General features: G+C 38.8%; 5 protein-coding genes across 7 annotated transcripts in view; 2 read left to right on the top strand and 3 right to left on the bottom strand.

The window, feature by feature from the left end:
* Positions 1-695, bottom strand: part of LOC309695032 (uncharacterized protein) — a 2,144-nt gene extending 1,449 nt beyond the window's left edge. The window contains exon 1 of one of the 2 annotated variants that reach the window (XM_082515391.1): positions 211-695. The gene's annotated coding sequence lies outside the window, so the exon portion shown is untranslated. The remainder of the gene's footprint in view (positions 1-210) is intronic. The other variant, XM_082515392.1, reaches the window with a different exon arrangement.
* A 2,260-nt stretch (positions 696-2,955) lies between these two features.
* On the bottom strand, positions 2,956-4,363 carry LOC309695181 (interferon alpha-inducible protein 27-like protein 1). The gene is made up of 4 exons (XM_082515682.1): positions 4,268-4,363; positions 4,149-4,172; positions 3,907-4,065; positions 2,956-3,565 (listed from the first exon to the last, which is right to left on the bottom strand). Exons 1-4 carry the CDS (start codon positions 4,290-4,292, stop codon positions 3,456-3,458), a joined length of 318 nt encoding a protein of 105 aa, XP_082371808.1. The 5' UTR covers positions 4,293-4,363; the 3' UTR covers positions 2,956-3,455.
* A 1,716-nt stretch (positions 4,364-6,079) lies between these two features.
* LOC309695187 (interferon alpha-inducible protein 27, mitochondrial-like) lies at positions 6,080-7,562 on the top strand. Its single transcript, XM_082515690.1, has 4 exons — positions 6,080-6,158; positions 6,294-6,323; positions 6,454-6,615; positions 7,263-7,562. Exons 1-4 carry the CDS (start codon positions 6,149-6,151, stop codon positions 7,346-7,348), a joined length of 288 nt encoding a protein of 95 aa, XP_082371816.1. The 5' UTR covers positions 6,080-6,148; the 3' UTR covers positions 7,349-7,562.
* A 600-nt stretch (positions 7,563-8,162) lies between these two features.
* Positions 8,163-9,077, top strand: LOC309695175 (uncharacterized protein). Its single transcript, XM_082515676.1, has 4 exons — positions 8,163-8,283; positions 8,371-8,400; positions 8,476-8,637; positions 8,922-9,077. The coding sequence occupies exons 1-4, from the start codon at positions 8,274-8,276 to the stop codon at positions 9,005-9,007; spliced, it is 288 nt and encodes a 95-aa protein (XP_082371802.1). The 5' UTR covers positions 8,163-8,273; the 3' UTR covers positions 9,008-9,077.
* Positions 9,078-16,055: 6,978 nt separating this feature from the next.
* The window catches only part of LOC309695172 (transcription factor 7-like 1-B), a 72,361-nt gene continuing 70,730 nt past the window's right edge, over positions 16,056-17,686 (bottom strand). For both annotated transcript variants that reach the window (XM_082515670.1, XM_082515669.1), the window contains exons 2-5: positions 17,291-17,353; positions 16,931-17,087; positions 16,688-16,795; positions 16,056-16,550 (exon numbers count right to left, since the gene is read on the bottom strand). In XM_082515670.1, the coding sequence (XP_082371796.1) occupies positions 16,416-16,550; positions 16,688-16,795; positions 16,931-17,087; positions 17,291-17,340 (450 nt within the window). In that variant the 5' untranslated portion in view covers positions 17,341-17,353 and the 3' untranslated portion in view covers positions 16,056-16,415. The remainder of the gene's footprint in view (positions 16,551-16,687; positions 16,796-16,930; positions 17,088-17,290; positions 17,354-17,686) is intronic.

Here is a 17,686-nt window from a genome sequence, read left to right on the forward strand (position 1 = left end):
TTAGTGCTGTATAAATAAAATTAAAATGAATTGAATCATTATTCACAGTTATTGTTATCATTAATTAGATCATTGATTATGTCATTGTTATATGTACTATTATAATGATAGAGCATAGTGTCATTATCTAATCTAAGATTATGATGTTTTCATGAACTTTTTCTTTGTTACAAGTTAAAATCCTAATGAAACATCTAAGTATTAACTTACCTGCTGACTGCAAAACAGCCACCACACGTCCAGCTGCCACTGCTCCTGTCACGGTTTGCTGGGGCAAGCCGTGTGGAATATGAAATAGGACCCAAAATGCGGCAGCTCTGGTGCAGATGAGTGTTTATTTACAGGGGTGTGAGTACAAACAGCGGTGGCGACAAAACATGAAACCGGAAACCTAAACTGGGTAAACTAATAAGACAAACCAGAATGAGGATGCAGGGAGGTCCGGAGAAATACATACAGGGAGAGCGAGGGGAAACAACACAGACGAACCAGCGATTACCAAGACAGAAAATACAACTTAAATACAATCAGAGAACACAGGGAGATTACACACAGGTGGGAGACACAGCTGGGAGTGATTAACATGACGAGACCAGGGAGGCAAACTGAAAACACTCACATAAGACGCAGACCTTCACAATAAAACAGGAACACACGGGGGGGAACAGGGTAAACACCAATTAGAGAACAGAACCAAAATCGCGAAGAGAAAACACAAAACGCTGGGTCAAAAGGACCCAGGATCATGACAGCTCCTCTGTCCTGCGTCTGCTCTGAAATGGGCTGATTTTTATAGCAAGCAAGGTTTCCTTTCCTCAGTAACAAAACCTTATGAAACAGAGGGTTTAAATTAAACTGGGTAATGGTGATAAGAACAAGGTGATACACACAGCTGAACTAAATCTAAGTAATAACACAGGAAGTGGAACAAAAGATAACGCACACAGGTCGGAGCTAACATAATAAAACAGGAAACAGTGACAAAGTCCAAAACTGAAAAACACTGGGACAATGACCCAGGAACACTGACAGATCTCTTTTGTTCAGAAAACCACAGGCAGTTACCTGCAGCCAGTTTTCCCAAGAGAGAGTAACCTGGCTCAGCAGTATACAAAGTTTTATATGTGAATGTGTATACTGGTGTAACTGGTTAAAACTGATGGGGAGAAATTATAGTTTGCACTAAACTATCCCTTCATTGGTGCCCCAAACTAGTCCCAGCCTCTCAGCACTAACGATTTTTCCCTATTTTCTAGCCTTTACCAAATAACGTGTTGTCTTACTGACCATGAGAGCAACCCTGGCTGAGTTACAGGATACTGTTTTTGTCTCACGCAGTCCCGATGACCCACACACCACAGCATTTCAGTCAGGTTAAGCTCTGGACTTTAATTTGCATGTGTTTTTATTTTCACATTAAATTTGTAAAGACAACAGGAGCATGCAGTCATTGGACCAGATAAAACATCTTTATCCTCTACAATTATATTTTATTTCAAAATCATGAGTAAAAATCAGCAACAAAGGTTATCAAACATTTTTGTAATTCTCAAATCATGATTTAATCTCAGTCTTTGACATTTACATATAAGAATACATTTTCATTCAGGATATTGAGATTTGTCACAGGAGGAAACATTTGTAGGCCAGTATACGTTATTCAATGGTTTAATCTTCATATTTCACAGTCACGTTACACATAGTTGAGATCACCCAACCCACTGCTCTTAATAATAATAATAATAATGGATTGCATTTATATAGCGCTTTTTGGGGCCCTCAAAGCGCTTTACAATTCCACTATTCATTCACTCTCACATTCACACACTGGTGGAGGCAAGCCACAGTTGTAGCCACAGCTGTGCTGGGGCAGACTGACAGAATGCAAGAAGGAATTTCCTCTTAAGCAAACAGAACATACAACAAAAGAAAAAACAGGTCACTCAAACTAACCTGCCTTAATAATTAAAAGTACAGAACTTGTTTTGAAGTAAGAAAGAAAAGGCCCTAAAGGCAAATTCCTACGAGGGCCTAAGAGTACATCTTTCACCATCTTACAATACTGTGATTACAGCCATTCCCCAACTCTCTGTCAATGGTATTCATGGCCAATGATCAGTGGGCTTTGATCAATGGTTGCTGATCAATGGTCATGAGAATTTGCATAATCATGATGAAGGAACTGACCTCCCAGCCCATCCCAAGAAGGGATTTCCTCCTAAGCAAACAGAACATATAACAAAAGGTAAAACGGGTCATTCAAACTAACCTGCCCTGACAAATTCAATGCACAGAACTTGTTTAAATAGAACAAGTATGATAAAAAAAAATAATAAATAAATATGAGCATTAAAAAACATAAATACATGTCAAATATTCATAAAAGCTTTTTAATGTTAAAAAAGAGCATTAAGAAGCAACACCTAAGGCAATAAAGGTCCTGTCCTCCATGAACTGTTCTGTGACAAAAAGACCACTGTGGGGTCACCTGTCCGAATGACAAGTTTTGTGGTTTGTTTAGATGAATCTTTGCAAAGCTGCTGCCTTGTTCTTTTGAAAGATAACAGGCTTCTCATGGCAGCCCTTCCAGCCATTTTCTAATTGTATGAGCTTTAGGATAATAACAGAGAAATCTATAGAAAGTAATAAAGTCAGTGATGAAGCTCTTTGTTTTCATTTTGTTTTATTTGCAGTTTCTCTAATCCTTGCATGGTCTGAGCTTCCAATAACATTGTGGGACTGTGCAGAAAACAAGCACCAAGCAGTATATCAGTGAAGAGCCGGGGTAAAAAACGAAAAGACTTTCTTTCTTACATATCTGCCTTAATTTGTATCTCCATCAATGATATTATTGTAAGTGATCTCAGTCCTCAAATTGTCAGTGTTGTCTTCAGGCCTTTAAATCCAGTCTCTATATTTCTTCCACGTTTCAGTTACAGTGGTAGAAAAAAAAATTTTGAACCCTAAACAATTTGTATGCTTCCCCAGTTACAGAGAAATGAACAGTCACTCGTTTTTATGGTAGTTTAATTTTAATGGAGAGGGACAGAAAACCCAGGAAAAAAACACATGACAAAAAAGGTGTAACTTGCCCGTCACTGACTGAAACAGGTGTTTGAGCCCATTGAACACAGTCAGATTACTGGCTCTGTAAGAGTGATGCATTTATGGACTATGGATTTGATATTGTTACTGTACATTACATTATGGTGTTTACAATAAAACCAACTATACTTTTATTTTGCATGTGTTTTTATTTTGACATTAGATTCATGAAGAGAACAGAAGCGTCAAACAGTCTTTGGATCTGATAAAACATCTTTACCCTTTACAATAATATTTTACTTCAAAATGACAGGTAAAAATCAGCAACAATTTTTATCAATGATTTTTGTAATTCAGTTCTCAACACATGCTTTATCTAAGTGTTTGAAAATTTGTGTTTATTCAGTGTGTTAACCTTCAAATCTCACAGTCACGTTACACGCAATTGTGAACATCCAACTTGCTGCTCCTCCAACACTGCCAAACAATAAAGGGGCAATCCAAGACAGATATGCTGCGCCTACAGTAAAATCACATTAGACACCATTAGCTGTTTGTTATACTTGTTCAACATGAGCAAAGCTTTTATTTTTCCATCTTCACCACCTGATACATAAATTATTTTAGTCGTGAACATTTATTTATAGAGACGTGTTCAATAAGAGCATTTTATATGTTTGACATGTACTTAGATAAACATCAAAAGCGAAGTGGACTAAAATATTACTATTCTGAATTTACCTGAAGCTGATCCTGTTCCCGCTCAATGAGAAAACATGTCTGTTTGTTTGGTTTTGTTTTACACACATTTAGAGAGAGTGAGAGGGAGAGAGAGAATATATAACAAAAATGTTTTTTTACCCCAGGACTGCAAGATTGCTATGAGACCTGCTCCACCTACATTAGCGAGTGCTAAATGTGCAATCAGGTTGGCAGCGATGGAGCCTGCTGCTATTCCAGCTGAAGTGAACCCCAGTGTAGGCAAATGGGCAGGGGTCAGAATCACAGTTCCATCAGGTCCTAGATTAAAAACAAAAAACAAAAACAAACTTATAATAAAGATTTTCATATCAAAATTATGCTGTGGTGATGTGATGGTGTACCTGGGGACCCAAGGACTGCCTTGCCTGTTAATAAAATACAAAAAGATATCAAATAAAATCTTGACAGTAACAATAATAATTCATATAGACTGCATATATATATATATACATATACTCACATATCTCTTCAAAGCTTGTGTCCATGCTTTCAATGATAACACTAAGACACCGAGAGCTCAACTGCAGTCATGGAAAGCTGATCCATGTCTTTTACTTTTTTTTTTTTTCAAGAGTTGACACTCCCATTTCTGAAAGAACAATACACACTAGACAGGGGAGGAGCAGCATGATGTTTTTTTTTTCTAAACAGTAACATATTCATCTTATGATTGTGGAAACCACATAAAGAATGAAAGAAACATTTCTTTGCAATGATCCAAATAATCTCATTGCAGTAACAATGGGCTCTGCACAATAACAAATTATGTGTAGTAATAACTTCATTATTATAACAACAAACCTGGGGCAGCACGGTGGCACGCTGGTTAGCAGTGATGCCTCACAGCAAGGTCCTGAGTTCAGTTCCACCTTTCTTTCTGTGTGGAGTCTGCAGGTTCTCTCCAGGTATTCTCCCTTCCTCCCACAGTCCAAGAGCTCAACTGCACAGTCCAAACATATGCAGTTAGTGGGCCTAGGTCAGTTGGAAAGTCTGAATTGCCCATATGTGTGAATCTGACTATGAACGATTGTGTCTATGAGTTAGTGATCCCTGAGACAGACTCAGTACCCTGCCTCTTGCCCTAAAACAGGGGGGGTTGTTACATAAAAACACTTGCAGTTTCTCTGTAGCAAAGACTTAAACCTTTAAGTGTTATAGTCATGATTGTTGATTGGCTTCTTCTCCACATTTTTATAACAGCACTACTTTCTACACTGCAGTACCTTTTAAATAATGCTCACAAGGATATTGAATCAAAATGTGTTCCAACACACAACTTTTACACCCTTTTGTTTATAAGTCTGTAGATGAGGATGTTAGAGCTCCATGAGACAGACTTAAAGCCTATAAACCATCATTTATATTAAGGTTGACATTTTTTAAGCTTAAACTGTGTTGATTCACATTAATGTCATGAGGAATGCCGAGCTTTGCTATCATGAGAAAATAAATGCACACAACTTGTTTTGAAAGGAGAAAGAGAAAGACAAAGTCCTGTTCCTTCAATCATCACTTACCTGAATGTAAACTATGCCGGTATGTCATGGGTATGTTTGCAGTATGGGCGAGGTTTAATGCTGTCGTCATTGCAGTGGTGTGACAATCTTTGAACAACTACAAGAACCATTTCTTATGAACTGAAACTTTTGTGCAACAAAATAAATACACAACAACCAAAGTGCTTGTTTAAATCAGGTCACCTAAGACATTTCTTGTAAGGCAATAAAGACGTTTCTGTTCTGGTCTCCATGAAATGTTCCAGTTGTGACATTAAAAATCCAGCACTTTCAAAAATGTGCTTGGATGCATGTTGGTGTCTGTCTCCACCTGAGGAAGAACTTTTTGGCCTCTAATTATTTTAAATGTGTAATTTATTTTCTCTGAGGAAGGTCAGAGGTTTAAAGAAGTGCAGTATATCTGCCGTCCTTACAGATCTGCCAGTGATCTTTTTTGCTCCCACACATAATACAGAAACATTTTCAGTGACCCAAGTAACGTTTATATATGCTCCCTGTGATAAGGTTGTTCTTGTTTGTTTTCATATTAAGCAAGTGATTTAACATAAGGATTAAAACAGAAAGAAAAACCCTTGAAATAATCCATGTGTAAAATCCGTAATAAAGATGGCATTAAATAAATGAGTAAATATGTCAAACCCCTGAGATCCAACCTCACAATCACTTGTTCCATGATGACTAAAGAAAGTTTATTTACATCACAGACCCAGTGACGCCCATTCTAAGAGTTTCATTTTCCGGGAAAACAGCTGATCCTCACACTCCTATATAAGTCCAGTCGTCCAACACAGTCCAGGCTTAGGCTCCTGATCCTGAGTGCAACAATGGGTCTGTGTGAGTACAGCTGCCTTTTTCAAATCATCTCTACATCATATAAGTTCATGATTGTAGCATCACTGAAAATGTCTAAATAGTTCAGGCTGAGCTTTGGTAAGATGTTTTTTTTCCCCTTTCTTTCTTATGTTTCAGTGACAGGCTTAGCGATCGCAATCGGAGCAGGTAACAAACCTCTTTGTTTATTTATGTATTTTTACATCTAACACTCATAGGTGAAGTCACACATATCATACATGTATTCATTTTAAAACATCCTGATGATCAGTAACCAGGTGTTTCTTCCTGTTGTCAGGTGGAGCAGTGGTGTCTGCTCCTATTGTCCTGGGGGCTGTAGGTTTCACCTCAGTTGGTATAGCTGCAGGCTCCTACGCTGCAAGCATGATGTCTGCAGCTGCTGTGGCCAATGGAGGAGGAGTGGCAGCAGGAAGTGCAGTGGCTGTTTTGCAGTCAGCAGGTAAAAATAAATAAATAAATATTTTACCAGCGATTACTCAAAAACCTTTATTATAAACCTGAAAGATCCCAGAAACAATAACATGTGACTGTGCTGCAGTGAGGATAATACGACGGACTATTAGGTCCACGTAAAGAAAAAATATTATCAATCATTTTGAGAATAAAGTCGAAATGTGGAGATTACAAGTGTCTGAAGAAAAGCTCCCACGGTTGCTACTGTATGTCATCAGAGTTTGTGAAATTGTGCTTCAGAATCGGTTTTAGTAAGAAAGAAAGAAATGATTTTTCTTTAAGCTCATAAACACAGTGTGGTGATAAGTGTTAGGTTGTACAAAAAGCTGGTAATGGACAGATGCGAGGTTATCGATGGTTACATCCTCGTGCAATAAAGAGGATGAATGTTGTATCACAAGACGGCTGATCAGTTTGTTTCACTAACTCATCTAAATAAGGAATTTTCTTTAGCGGATATAGCGCATGTGGCAGCTTGTGTTCAAACAGTAATGTCCATATCAACAACTTTTTTCTTGTGGCTCTAATACTCCGTCGTAGGATAAAGCCTCCCCCTCTCCTCTGCAGCTCAGTTACTTCATCTAACTGCTCGATCAGCTGTCTGGTGTTCTGAAGCCTGTTTTCTCTCTGCAGGTATGGCAGGTCTGTCTGGGGCCGCCACCGCAGCCGTGGGTACTGTTGGAGGGGCTGTTGGAGGATTGGTGGCTGCTCTCATCTGAGACCAGGAAATTATGATAATCAGAAAGAAAAAAAATAGTAATAAATGACATATTTACTGCTGCCAATTGGAAACAGTTGCAATAGTATCAGCGCCATGCTTCAGTAAAGCTTGGCTGAAATGTGAGTGCTGGTAATGCTGTGGTGTTTTATTACAAAACACATGAACACGGTCAAATTGTGCAACTTTAAATAAAGCCCTAATAATGAAAAGCATTTTAAAGTTGTGTTCTGGTTATTTTTATTATTTTGTTTATATTTTATTATTCTATTTATGTTATCTGAAAATACTAAGACATGTATCATTATTTTTATATAATTGAGTACCAAAGCTGACATATTTGGTTTCTATAACTGGCAGAAATAAAGCGATCACCAAAGCTTGAAGTGAAAACACAAAGTCGGACACACTCGAGTGTCGCACATGATACAAATTCTACTTGTAAGCACAAATTGTTTGGATTTTGTTTTATCAGTGCATTATTATGCACTGCTAACAAAGTGACATATTACCATCTGGTTATAAATTGATGGTCTGCCAAAAACTAATTTCCGACATTTAAACTGTTGTGAATGACACACTGGCGTTTAATCTGATGCAAATTTCTCATGAACGAAATCAAAAATTATTTATTTTATTTTATGCTATAAAGAACATTTCTTTCAGAAGCTACAGCCACAAAGACACTGGTTTCTTTATTTTATACATGTGACCACTTCATAAATCCTACTAACACCACGGCATTTACCACTATAAGCAAAGATAAGAAACACAAAAAGTAAAGAGAAATGACTCTCCAGTTTGTGTGGCTCTCTGTCGCCCTCTTTTTTTCAGCTCTGAACATAAAGTTTTGTTTCCGAGGAAAGGAAACCTTTCTTGCTATAAAAATCAGCCCATTTCAGAGCAGACGCAGAGCAGATAAAGACATGGACCCCGGTGAGTCATTTGAGTTGCTGTGCATGGATCGTCTTTGATTTAAAAAAATTATGGAATGTTAATGTGTGTTCTTATGTTGTGTTGTAGTGACAGCTGTGTGCAGTGCTGCAGGAGCAGGTAAGCACTTTATTCAATTTTAACTCATTTGAATCAAAGCCCGATCCATGTCTGATCCATGTCTTCTTCCTGCAGTAGGTGCCGTAGTCGCTGCTCCTGCTCTTCTGGGAGCTGCTGGTTTCACCTCAGCAGGAATAGCTGCAGGCTCCTACGCTGCAGGCATGATGTCGTCTGCTGCAGTTGCTAACGGAGGAGGAGTGGCAGCTGGAAGTGTGGTGGCTGCTTTGCAGTCAGCAGGTAAATAAATAATTAGACGTTTTATTCGGATTTTAACTTGCAACAACAAGCAAAAAGACAATTTTCATGAAAATATCACAATTTTAGATTAGATAATGACACTATATTGTATCATTATGATAATAAATATAACAATGACATCATCAATTGTATCATTAATGATAACGATAACTGTGAATAATGACGATGATAATGATTCAGTACACTGTGATATCAGCAGGACTGAAGTTATATAGGCACAAAGTATAAGTATTTCTCAGCTTCTTTGTGTCATGGTGCTGCAGGTGCAGCTGGTCTGTCAGCTACTGCTGGTGCTGCTGTAGCTGGTGCTGGAGCAGCAGTGGGATGGCTGGCGAGTTTCATCAGCTGAAAATCATGAAGAACTCATATATTTGCTTTACCCATCTTTTTATGCCTAAAGACGAATAAAACTACTTAAGAAAAAAATCCTGATTGAAGTTGTCATAATTCATGCATGAAAGGCTTAAGTATTACATTAATAAAAAGATTTAAATTCCAGGTGATCTCAGCAATAATATTGTTTTTTAGCCGTTTGTAATACTAACTGTACTGTTAAACTTATATATAACAAGGACAACACAAGTTCTTACAGATGGACGACTGATGAGGCAGGTTTAAGAGTGCAGTCAGAAATGAACATAACTGCCATGTGTTATGTGTTTAGTTTATCTCTTTTAGTTTACAGTTAAAAGGAAGCCATTTTATCCAAAAAATCCAAATCCAATTTAAAAACAGGTTTCCCCAAAGTGCTGTACAGAAACAAAAGGGTAAAACACAAGATAAAACCACTGACACTCACATTGAAGCATAATAATATACATAATGAACATATCAACTCACACCAGTCTAGATGCTATCGACAAAAGGTGTTTTCAAAAGCGACTTAAAAACAGGAAACGAAGATGCCTGTCTAATATTTAAAGGCAGCATATTCCAAAGTTTGGGGGCCATAATCGAAAAGGCTCGTTCTCCTCTACGTTTTAGCCTAGATTTTGGGACAACCAACAGCTGCTGGTCAGCTTTTAATGTCACCTCACAGATTATCATCATCATGATTACAGCAACTGTTAGCGTGTTTATTTATTCACCTTGAGAACTCAAAGCCAAAACATTTCTTCTTTTGATAAATGTATTTGTTCAAGGTTCAAGGTTCAAGGTTCAAGGTTCTTTATTTGTCACATGCATAGTTATACAAGTATGTGTATATGTATGTATATGTGTTTATGTGTATATGTATGTATATGTGTATATATATATGTGTGTGTGTGTGTGTGTGTGTGTATATATGTGTGTGTGTGTGTGTGTGTATATATGTGTGTGTGTGTGTGTATATATGTGTGTGTGTGTGTGTGTGTGTGTATATATGTGTGTGTATATATGTGTGTATATATGTGTGTGTATATATGTGTGTGTGTGTGTGTGTGTGTATATATGTATGTGTGTGTGTGTGTATATATGTATGTGTGTGTGTGTGTATATATGTGTGTGTGTGTATGTGTGTGTGTATATGTGTGTGTGTATATGTGTGTGTGTGTGTGTGTGTGTGTGTGTATATATGTGTGTGTGTGTGTGTGTGTATATATATGTGTGTGTGTGTGTGTGTGTGTATATATGTGTGTGTGTGTGTGTGTGTGTGTGTGTGTGTGTGTATATATATATATAGTGGTATTTACATTGGGTGAATATGCATTAGCAGCAGCAAGCAGGTGAATTCTGTACATTAATATGAATAGACATCTGACTATTTTACAGGATAGACAATATAAACATATTTAAAATTAAAGGAATTGAAATGTACATTGTGCCTTGGTTTAGTGTCTGGAAGAGTCCTGTCTCAGTCAATTATAGATGATGTGAGAGGGCGGGTGTGTGTGTTTAGGGCACGGATGGCTTGGGGATAGAAGCTCCTCTTGAGTCTCTCTGTCCTTGCCCGGAAGATGCGGAACCTTCTACCAGATTGCAGAAGTTGGAACAGTTTGTTGCCAGGATGGGACGGGTCCTTCAGTATCTGTAAGGCATTGAATGATTTATAAGGCATTTAATGATTAAAGATGAGCATGTACATGAGTCCTGTCAGGCTCATGTGCTGAACTGAACCAGAAACACACATGCAGAATCAACAATGACAATAAACTGAGAGAAACAGAGGGTTTAAATTAAACTGGGTAATTGTGATAAGAACAAGGTGATACACACAGCTGAACTAAATCTAAGTAATAACACAGGAAGTGGAACAAAAGATAACGCACACAGGTCGGAGCTAACATAATAAAACAGGAAACAGTGACAAAGTCCAAAACTGAAAAACACTGGGACAATGACCCAGGAACACTGACAGATCTCTTTTGTTCAGAAAACCACAGGCAGTTACCTGCAGCCAGTTTTCCCAAGAGAGAGTAACCTGGCTCAGCAGTATACAAAGTTTTATATGTGAATGTGTATACTGGTGTAACTGGTTAAAACTGATGGGGAGAAATTATAGTTTGCACTAAACTATCCCTTCATTGGTGCCCCAAACTAGTCCCAGCCTCTCAGCACTAACGATTTTTCCCTATTTTCTAGCCTTTACCAAATAACGTGTTGTCTTACTGACCATGAGAGCAACCCTGGCTGAGTTACAGGATACTGTTTTTGTCTCACGCAGTCCCGATGACCCACACACCACAGCATTTCAGTCAGGTTAAGCTCTGGACTTTAATTTGCATGTGTTTTTATTTTCACATTAAATTTGTAAAGACAACAGAAGCATGCAGTCATTGGACCAGATAAAACATCTTCATCGTGTACTGTAGCGAGTAAAAGCCACAGAGTAACCGCTAAGGGCCTCTATACTACTCGTGCAAACTTTCAGGCCCAAAGCTCTTACAGGAACGAGCCCAGAATAAACGGGACAAGAGGGTCAATATCAGTCAGATGCGTTAAAATTTATTATTTTAAAAGAAAACACAAAGGGTTTGCAAAAGGCCTAAAACATCAAAATGGAAAAGGTCACTAACGACCACAATATAGTCTTATTGGTGCAACCTGCCAGCAATGCAACTATCACTATATGCTAAAGCATATAGTTAGGGCTGGACCAGATGACCCTGAATCCTCCCTTAGTTATGCTGCAATAGACATAGGCTGCCGGGGGATTCCCATGATGCATTGAGTTTTTCCTTTCCAGTCACCTTTCTCACTCACTATGTAGTAATAAACCTCTCTGCATTGACCTCTGTCTCTCTTCCACAGCATGTCTTTATCCTGTCTTCCTTCTCTCACCCCAACCAGTCGCAGCAGATGGCCCCGCCCCTCCCTGAGCCTGGTTCTTTTTTTTTTTTTTCTTTTTTTTTTGCCTGTCCCGTTTGGCTCTTTTGCCATCAGAATTATTATTATTGTTGGGCAAAGAACGATGCCCAACGGATTTACTTTACCAAATTGACCATCCCAGCCTTGCCATAATGGTCCATTTGATTCGCCTTTTATTGTTTATTTTATTTTCACTTGTTGAATACGGGACAGACTTGACTGGGGGAAAGAAGGGGAGAAAGAAAGAGGGAAAGAGAAACAGCTGAGAAGAGGGACGGGGGAGAAGGGCAAAAACCAAAAACCAACAGAATGGGCAGTAAAAAAAAAAAGAAAAAAAAAGAAAAAAGAAAAAAAATGCATATATCAATCACCTGGATCACCTGTTGAGAAAGAAAAAAGAAAACAAGCAGAAGAGAACAAGAGTAATAGAATAAACAACATCACAATGATATATGGGAATATGACAGTAAATACTAAATATTAAACATTATTGTGCAGCACATAAGATCAACAGAACACAGTGTGCTTTGAGGTAGGAGCCAAAAAGGGTGTAGTTTGTGGGTGTGATCACCCGTGTGTACACCTGTGAGCATGGACGCGCTTGTTTTTTTTGTTTTTTCAATTTTTTCAATTTTTTTTTATTTCGCTGAGCCTGGTTCTGCCGGAGGTTTCTTCCTGTTAAAAGGGAGTTTTTCCTTCCCACTGTTGCCAAAGTGCTTGCTCATACACAGCAAAATCTCCAGTGTTAAATTAACACTAGAGAGTGTCTATATGGGTCCACACCTCTGAGTATTAAATACAACACTGTTGAGTGTTAAATTAACACTTTTGACAGTGTTATATGTTTAAAAGTAACCTAGTCAGTTTTGAAGATTAACAATGGCTAACACTGAGCAGTGCTGATTTTCTAACACTGGAAAATAACTCAAAATGTTAGAAATATTCCAGTGTTAGAAAATCAGCACTGCTCAGTGTTAGCCATTGTTAATCTTCAAAACTGACTAGGTTACTTTTAAACATATAACACTGTCAAAAGTGTTAATTTAAAACTGGAGATTTTGCTGTGTAGGGGGTCATATGATTGTTGGGTTTTTCTCTGTATCTATGAAGCGCCTTGAGGCGACTTATGTTGTGATTTGGCGCTATATAAATAAAATTGAATTGAATTGAATCACCTGAGGGCTTGCTCTCCCTCGGCGGTCCCAGATGCTCGTTGCTTTAAAAGAAACAAATCCACCCCAAATAAATACGAGCCCAACAGAACACTTATCGCATGCACTAAGTGTTTTAGTTCAGGCAATAATTGGTGGCACTAAAATCACTTAATATAACTTATTCACTGCAAATCCACACGGAGCACCTCTAAAAGACCTAATTCCCCTAAGGTAAGAGGGGATAAGCTCAGGAATTGCACATTGCCCGACTAATATTGCACCAGCCCATTGGAAATCAAAACAAACCCAGCATAAAAAACAAATAGTTTTAAAAGGTGACCCTACTCTAAAACCAACTTGGGAGAAAAACACAACGAAAAAGAGAAGGAGGAAAAAACAGTGACAAATTCACATGTGCAGCCTGTCCTGCAGGAGGCAATACAATATACAGGGAGTGCAGAATTATTAGGTGTCAATGGAAAATTGTATTTAGTAGTCAGTATAATCTTTTAGTGATATAAGTTTGCATATGGTAGAATACTGCATGTAGTTATTTGTATTAGGAAATATTCAACCATGTATACTTAGAGGCATATAATCAATTGTGTGTGATCTCTAGCAGGCTGCAGGCTTGGTGTGCACCCCAGGAATGCACCCCCACATCCTGGGAGCATGGGAGAGGTCGTACCTTGTTTTATTGTTTTACGGTAGGATTAACGTAGCTATGTCTGTTTTAGTTTAAGTGCTTCTTTACATATAGATGAACTGCTGGACAACCCAACAATCATATGACCCCCTATGAGCAAGCACTTGGGCGACAGTGGGAAGGAAAAACTCCCTTTTAACAGGAAGAAACCTCCAGCAGAACCAGGCTCAGGGAGGGGCGGGGCCATCTGCTGCGACCGGTTGGGGTAAGAGAAGGAAAACAGGATAAAAGACATGCTGTGGAAGAGAGACAGAGGTTAATAACAGATATGATTCAATGCAGAGAGGTCTATTAACTCATACTGAGTGAGAAAGGTGACTGGAAAGGAAAAACTCAATGCATCATGGGAATCCCCGGCAGCCTACGTCTATTGCAGCATAACTAAGGGAGGATTCAAGGTCACCTGGTCCAGCCCTAACTATATGCTTTAGCAAAGAGGAAAGTTTTAAGCCTAATCTTGAAAGTAGAGATAGTGTCTGTCTCCCGAATCCAAACTGGAAGCTGGTTCCACAGAAGAGGGGCTGTAGTCGCAAATTTTGAAGCCATCCTGATAATCTTCTTCCACCAACGATGTGGAGATCCAACCCTTTTAGAGCAAATTAAAATCAAGACACTCAAAAAGATGCTCTGTAAAAGAGTAGAAAAAAATAGATACAGACATGTGCTGCATGAAAGACGTTAGGGAAGGTTAGTTAGCTGGAGAGCGAGTTATGCAGGAGAACTCTCAGCAGCATTAACTGCCCTGTTACTGCACCACCTTAATAAACCATGGTGAAGCAAAATGTCTTGTGCTTAAGACTCTACATGAAAGTTAAAATATATATGTTCAGTGCACATAGATATATAGTGTATAGTTATACATATCACACAAAAATCCACCACATTCCCCCTTGTGGTACCTGGAGGTACCACCTAAAAAGACCCAATGACTAAAGAAGAACAAAAATCGTGAAAACGAATGCGTGCGCTGTTTTTTTGCTAACATACTTTAAAGCAAGCTCTAAATAGAATATAAGAATTTGTATAAAGATCCCACACAGTTGTTGCTCTATTGAATAAACCCCAGAAACCTCATAGTCATCAACATAACATTCTTCCAACGCTTCATTTCTCTTAGTCAATTAATTTAAGACTAATTGATTCCTCTTCATTTGCAAATCATACTACACAGTATCCTTATCAGAATACTCAAGAAACTTAAAACTAGCCTAATTACAGTAAAATGAAAGTGAGGCATGAAACACATCAGCAGAGACACATAATACATACACGGATTACACAACACCATATGTGACATTAAAAATAATACAATAAAACAATTAATTCCCAATTTTGGATTTCATCTTGGTCAGGTTCAACTTCTTTTTCTGAACAACTTCTCAGTGTGGGCTTTGAAATGTTCTTTGACCATCACTTCATCTTCTTCATCTGACATAAACCCACCAAGAGCATTCTCTTTGTGGGCCGGTACTGCTCACCCGAGTAAACACGAGCTGACATTGACATGAATTAAACATAAAACATTATATACAGTATAAGATTTTGTAAGGTAAACCTAGTTCATACAAATGAAGTAAAGAAAAGTTATTAAAACAAAACGTGCCTTGCTGTTTATTCTTTCAGTGTCCCACAGTAGCACATTTCCTGCTAGGAAAATGTCAGAAGTCACATCATTTCTGTAAATTGGGAAGTAACTGTAATACATCAAGTCACCTCTGTCTCTTGTTACCAGGACTTTTTAAAATGAATGGTACAACATGGAAAGAGGCCCTACACAAGAGTTTAGCTTTGAGCTCAATATGCGATGATCCTTTCAGCCATGACATCTCTGACATGGGAAACCAGGGAATTTGATTAGAAAATGGTGAAGGATTTTCTTTTCAGTTAGAAACTGGATTTGTGTAACATGGTGGTGAAAAGCCCCCAAAGAAAGCAGCATATGATCAGTCGCTATATTGCATTTAATACAAACGTCCTTCGTGTATCCTTTGAATACAGAACAGATCATTTCTGATATCTATGAGTAAACCCAACGAGCACGTGTCCCAAAAGACCCCACAGTGTTTTTATCTGGCTTTTCCCTGACAGTTAGTGGACACTGACAGATGTGTGCTGAATATGAAAGGAAACAAAAGAACTAAAGAAGGTTTGCAGTGTTAAAAACAAGAACTACATGAAGGTTGTTTCATCCTGCTGTAACTTATGACAGAAGCATCTTTTGTTTGTTTTTTTCATTTATTTACACAAAGACAGATGTTGAAATAACAGGAGTAACAGTTTAATTCAATTGAAATCGGTCCAATCGTCTATAATGAAATTATTGTTTTTCATTAGTTGGCAAAAGATGGGGGTTGTTGACGGCAATTCAGTGAATGCAACAGGGGAGGACGCCAGTTTGGATGGAGGGGAATCAGCAGGACAGATGAGATTTTGTTTAGGAGTCGAGTAGTTGTGTGAATGAGGAGAGGAGAGCACATTAGACTGCTGAGAGACGGGGAGGTAGTCAAGCACTGACCACATGTCTTCTTGGATTTCAGCAAAACAGATGGGCTCATCTCGGTCTTGAAATAATTCAACTCGGGGTTGAACTGATGCAGTTTGAGAGGCATCTACAGGAGAGGCAGGGGTGGGTGAGGGCTGCTGAGACTGCGCAGTGATGGGGAGGGGGTCGAGCTCTTCCAGCACTGACAGCAGTTCTTCCTCACTGTCTGCGACAAAGGCTTCCTCTGTCTGGAACTGAAGGGCTGCAACAGGGGAGTCCAATGAGGAAAACAAACACAGAGTTTTCATTAGCTGATACAAACTCTGTGCAGTGACTGTTTCATCATTCAGTGCAGTGATGCACACATGTGTGAACTGCATGTTGGCACTTTGGACATACATAGTTTTCTTTGGTCGACCAGGCTGGATGCTCTTTGGCATGATTCTGTCTTTCTGTTTCAGCCTGCTTGAAATATCTGGCTTTCTGGTCGTTTGAAAGCGACTTCCACTGTGGACAGAAGATCATAAGAACACACTGTGAGCACTGCTACTACACATAACTACAGGACAGCTGGGACACATGCAAAAACATGAGCAGACAACATTAACAGATGCATAAATGTATGCAGAGTTACACACTTACTCTCTGTCCCACCACTGCATTTACGGCTGCACTTCCAGGGATGTTGAGTTCAGCAATGACCTTTGGCCTCTGCTCTTTGAGATAGAGCATGAAGGCATTTGGCGGCTTCTTGACGTATGGCCCATCTTCATCCTGCTGGGCTGGGCACTTTCTTTTTCTTCAGGAATAAAACACAGAGTAAGAGCACATGTTAGCACTGTGTACAACTGTGAGGGAAGCAGTTCAAAAACACGAGACAAGCTGTAAAACTGAATGAAATCAGGCACCATTAATGGATCATTACAATAATTCCTGCAGACATCTGCAAACAAATGACAGATACTTGCAGATCAGTGAACCAAAGCAGCAGAGCAAACTTACTTTGGAGTGGAGGTGTTAGGTGGAGGAGCAGGAGTGACATAATCATACATCTGTACACCGTTCCTACACAGATGAAGGGAGACAGATATGAGATAACAGGAAGAAGTTATGAATATAGAGATGTTCAGCAGCTGTGTTCACTCCAGTGTTTGTGTGTTTTACGTACAGTACTCCAACAGGACGCAGGTTCTGGAGCACACAAAACACACAACAGGTGATGAGACAAGCTGCAATACTATCATCTATCCACTAGGTGGAAGAATTGATCAGTAGAAAGAGGAGATGTGCTCAAAACGACATTCATACATAGATTTATTCTTCTTAGTTAGTCTTAAGAATTAGGATTCACTGACAGTGAAGAAGTTTCAGACGTGCACTCGCGTTTCCCCTTTTGCC

This window comes from Aulonocara stuartgranti (assembly GCF_965226115.1).
Source record: "Aulonocara stuartgranti genome assembly, chromosome: 19".
NCBI lineage: Eukaryota > Metazoa > Chordata > Actinopteri > Cichliformes > Cichlidae > Aulonocara > Aulonocara stuartgranti.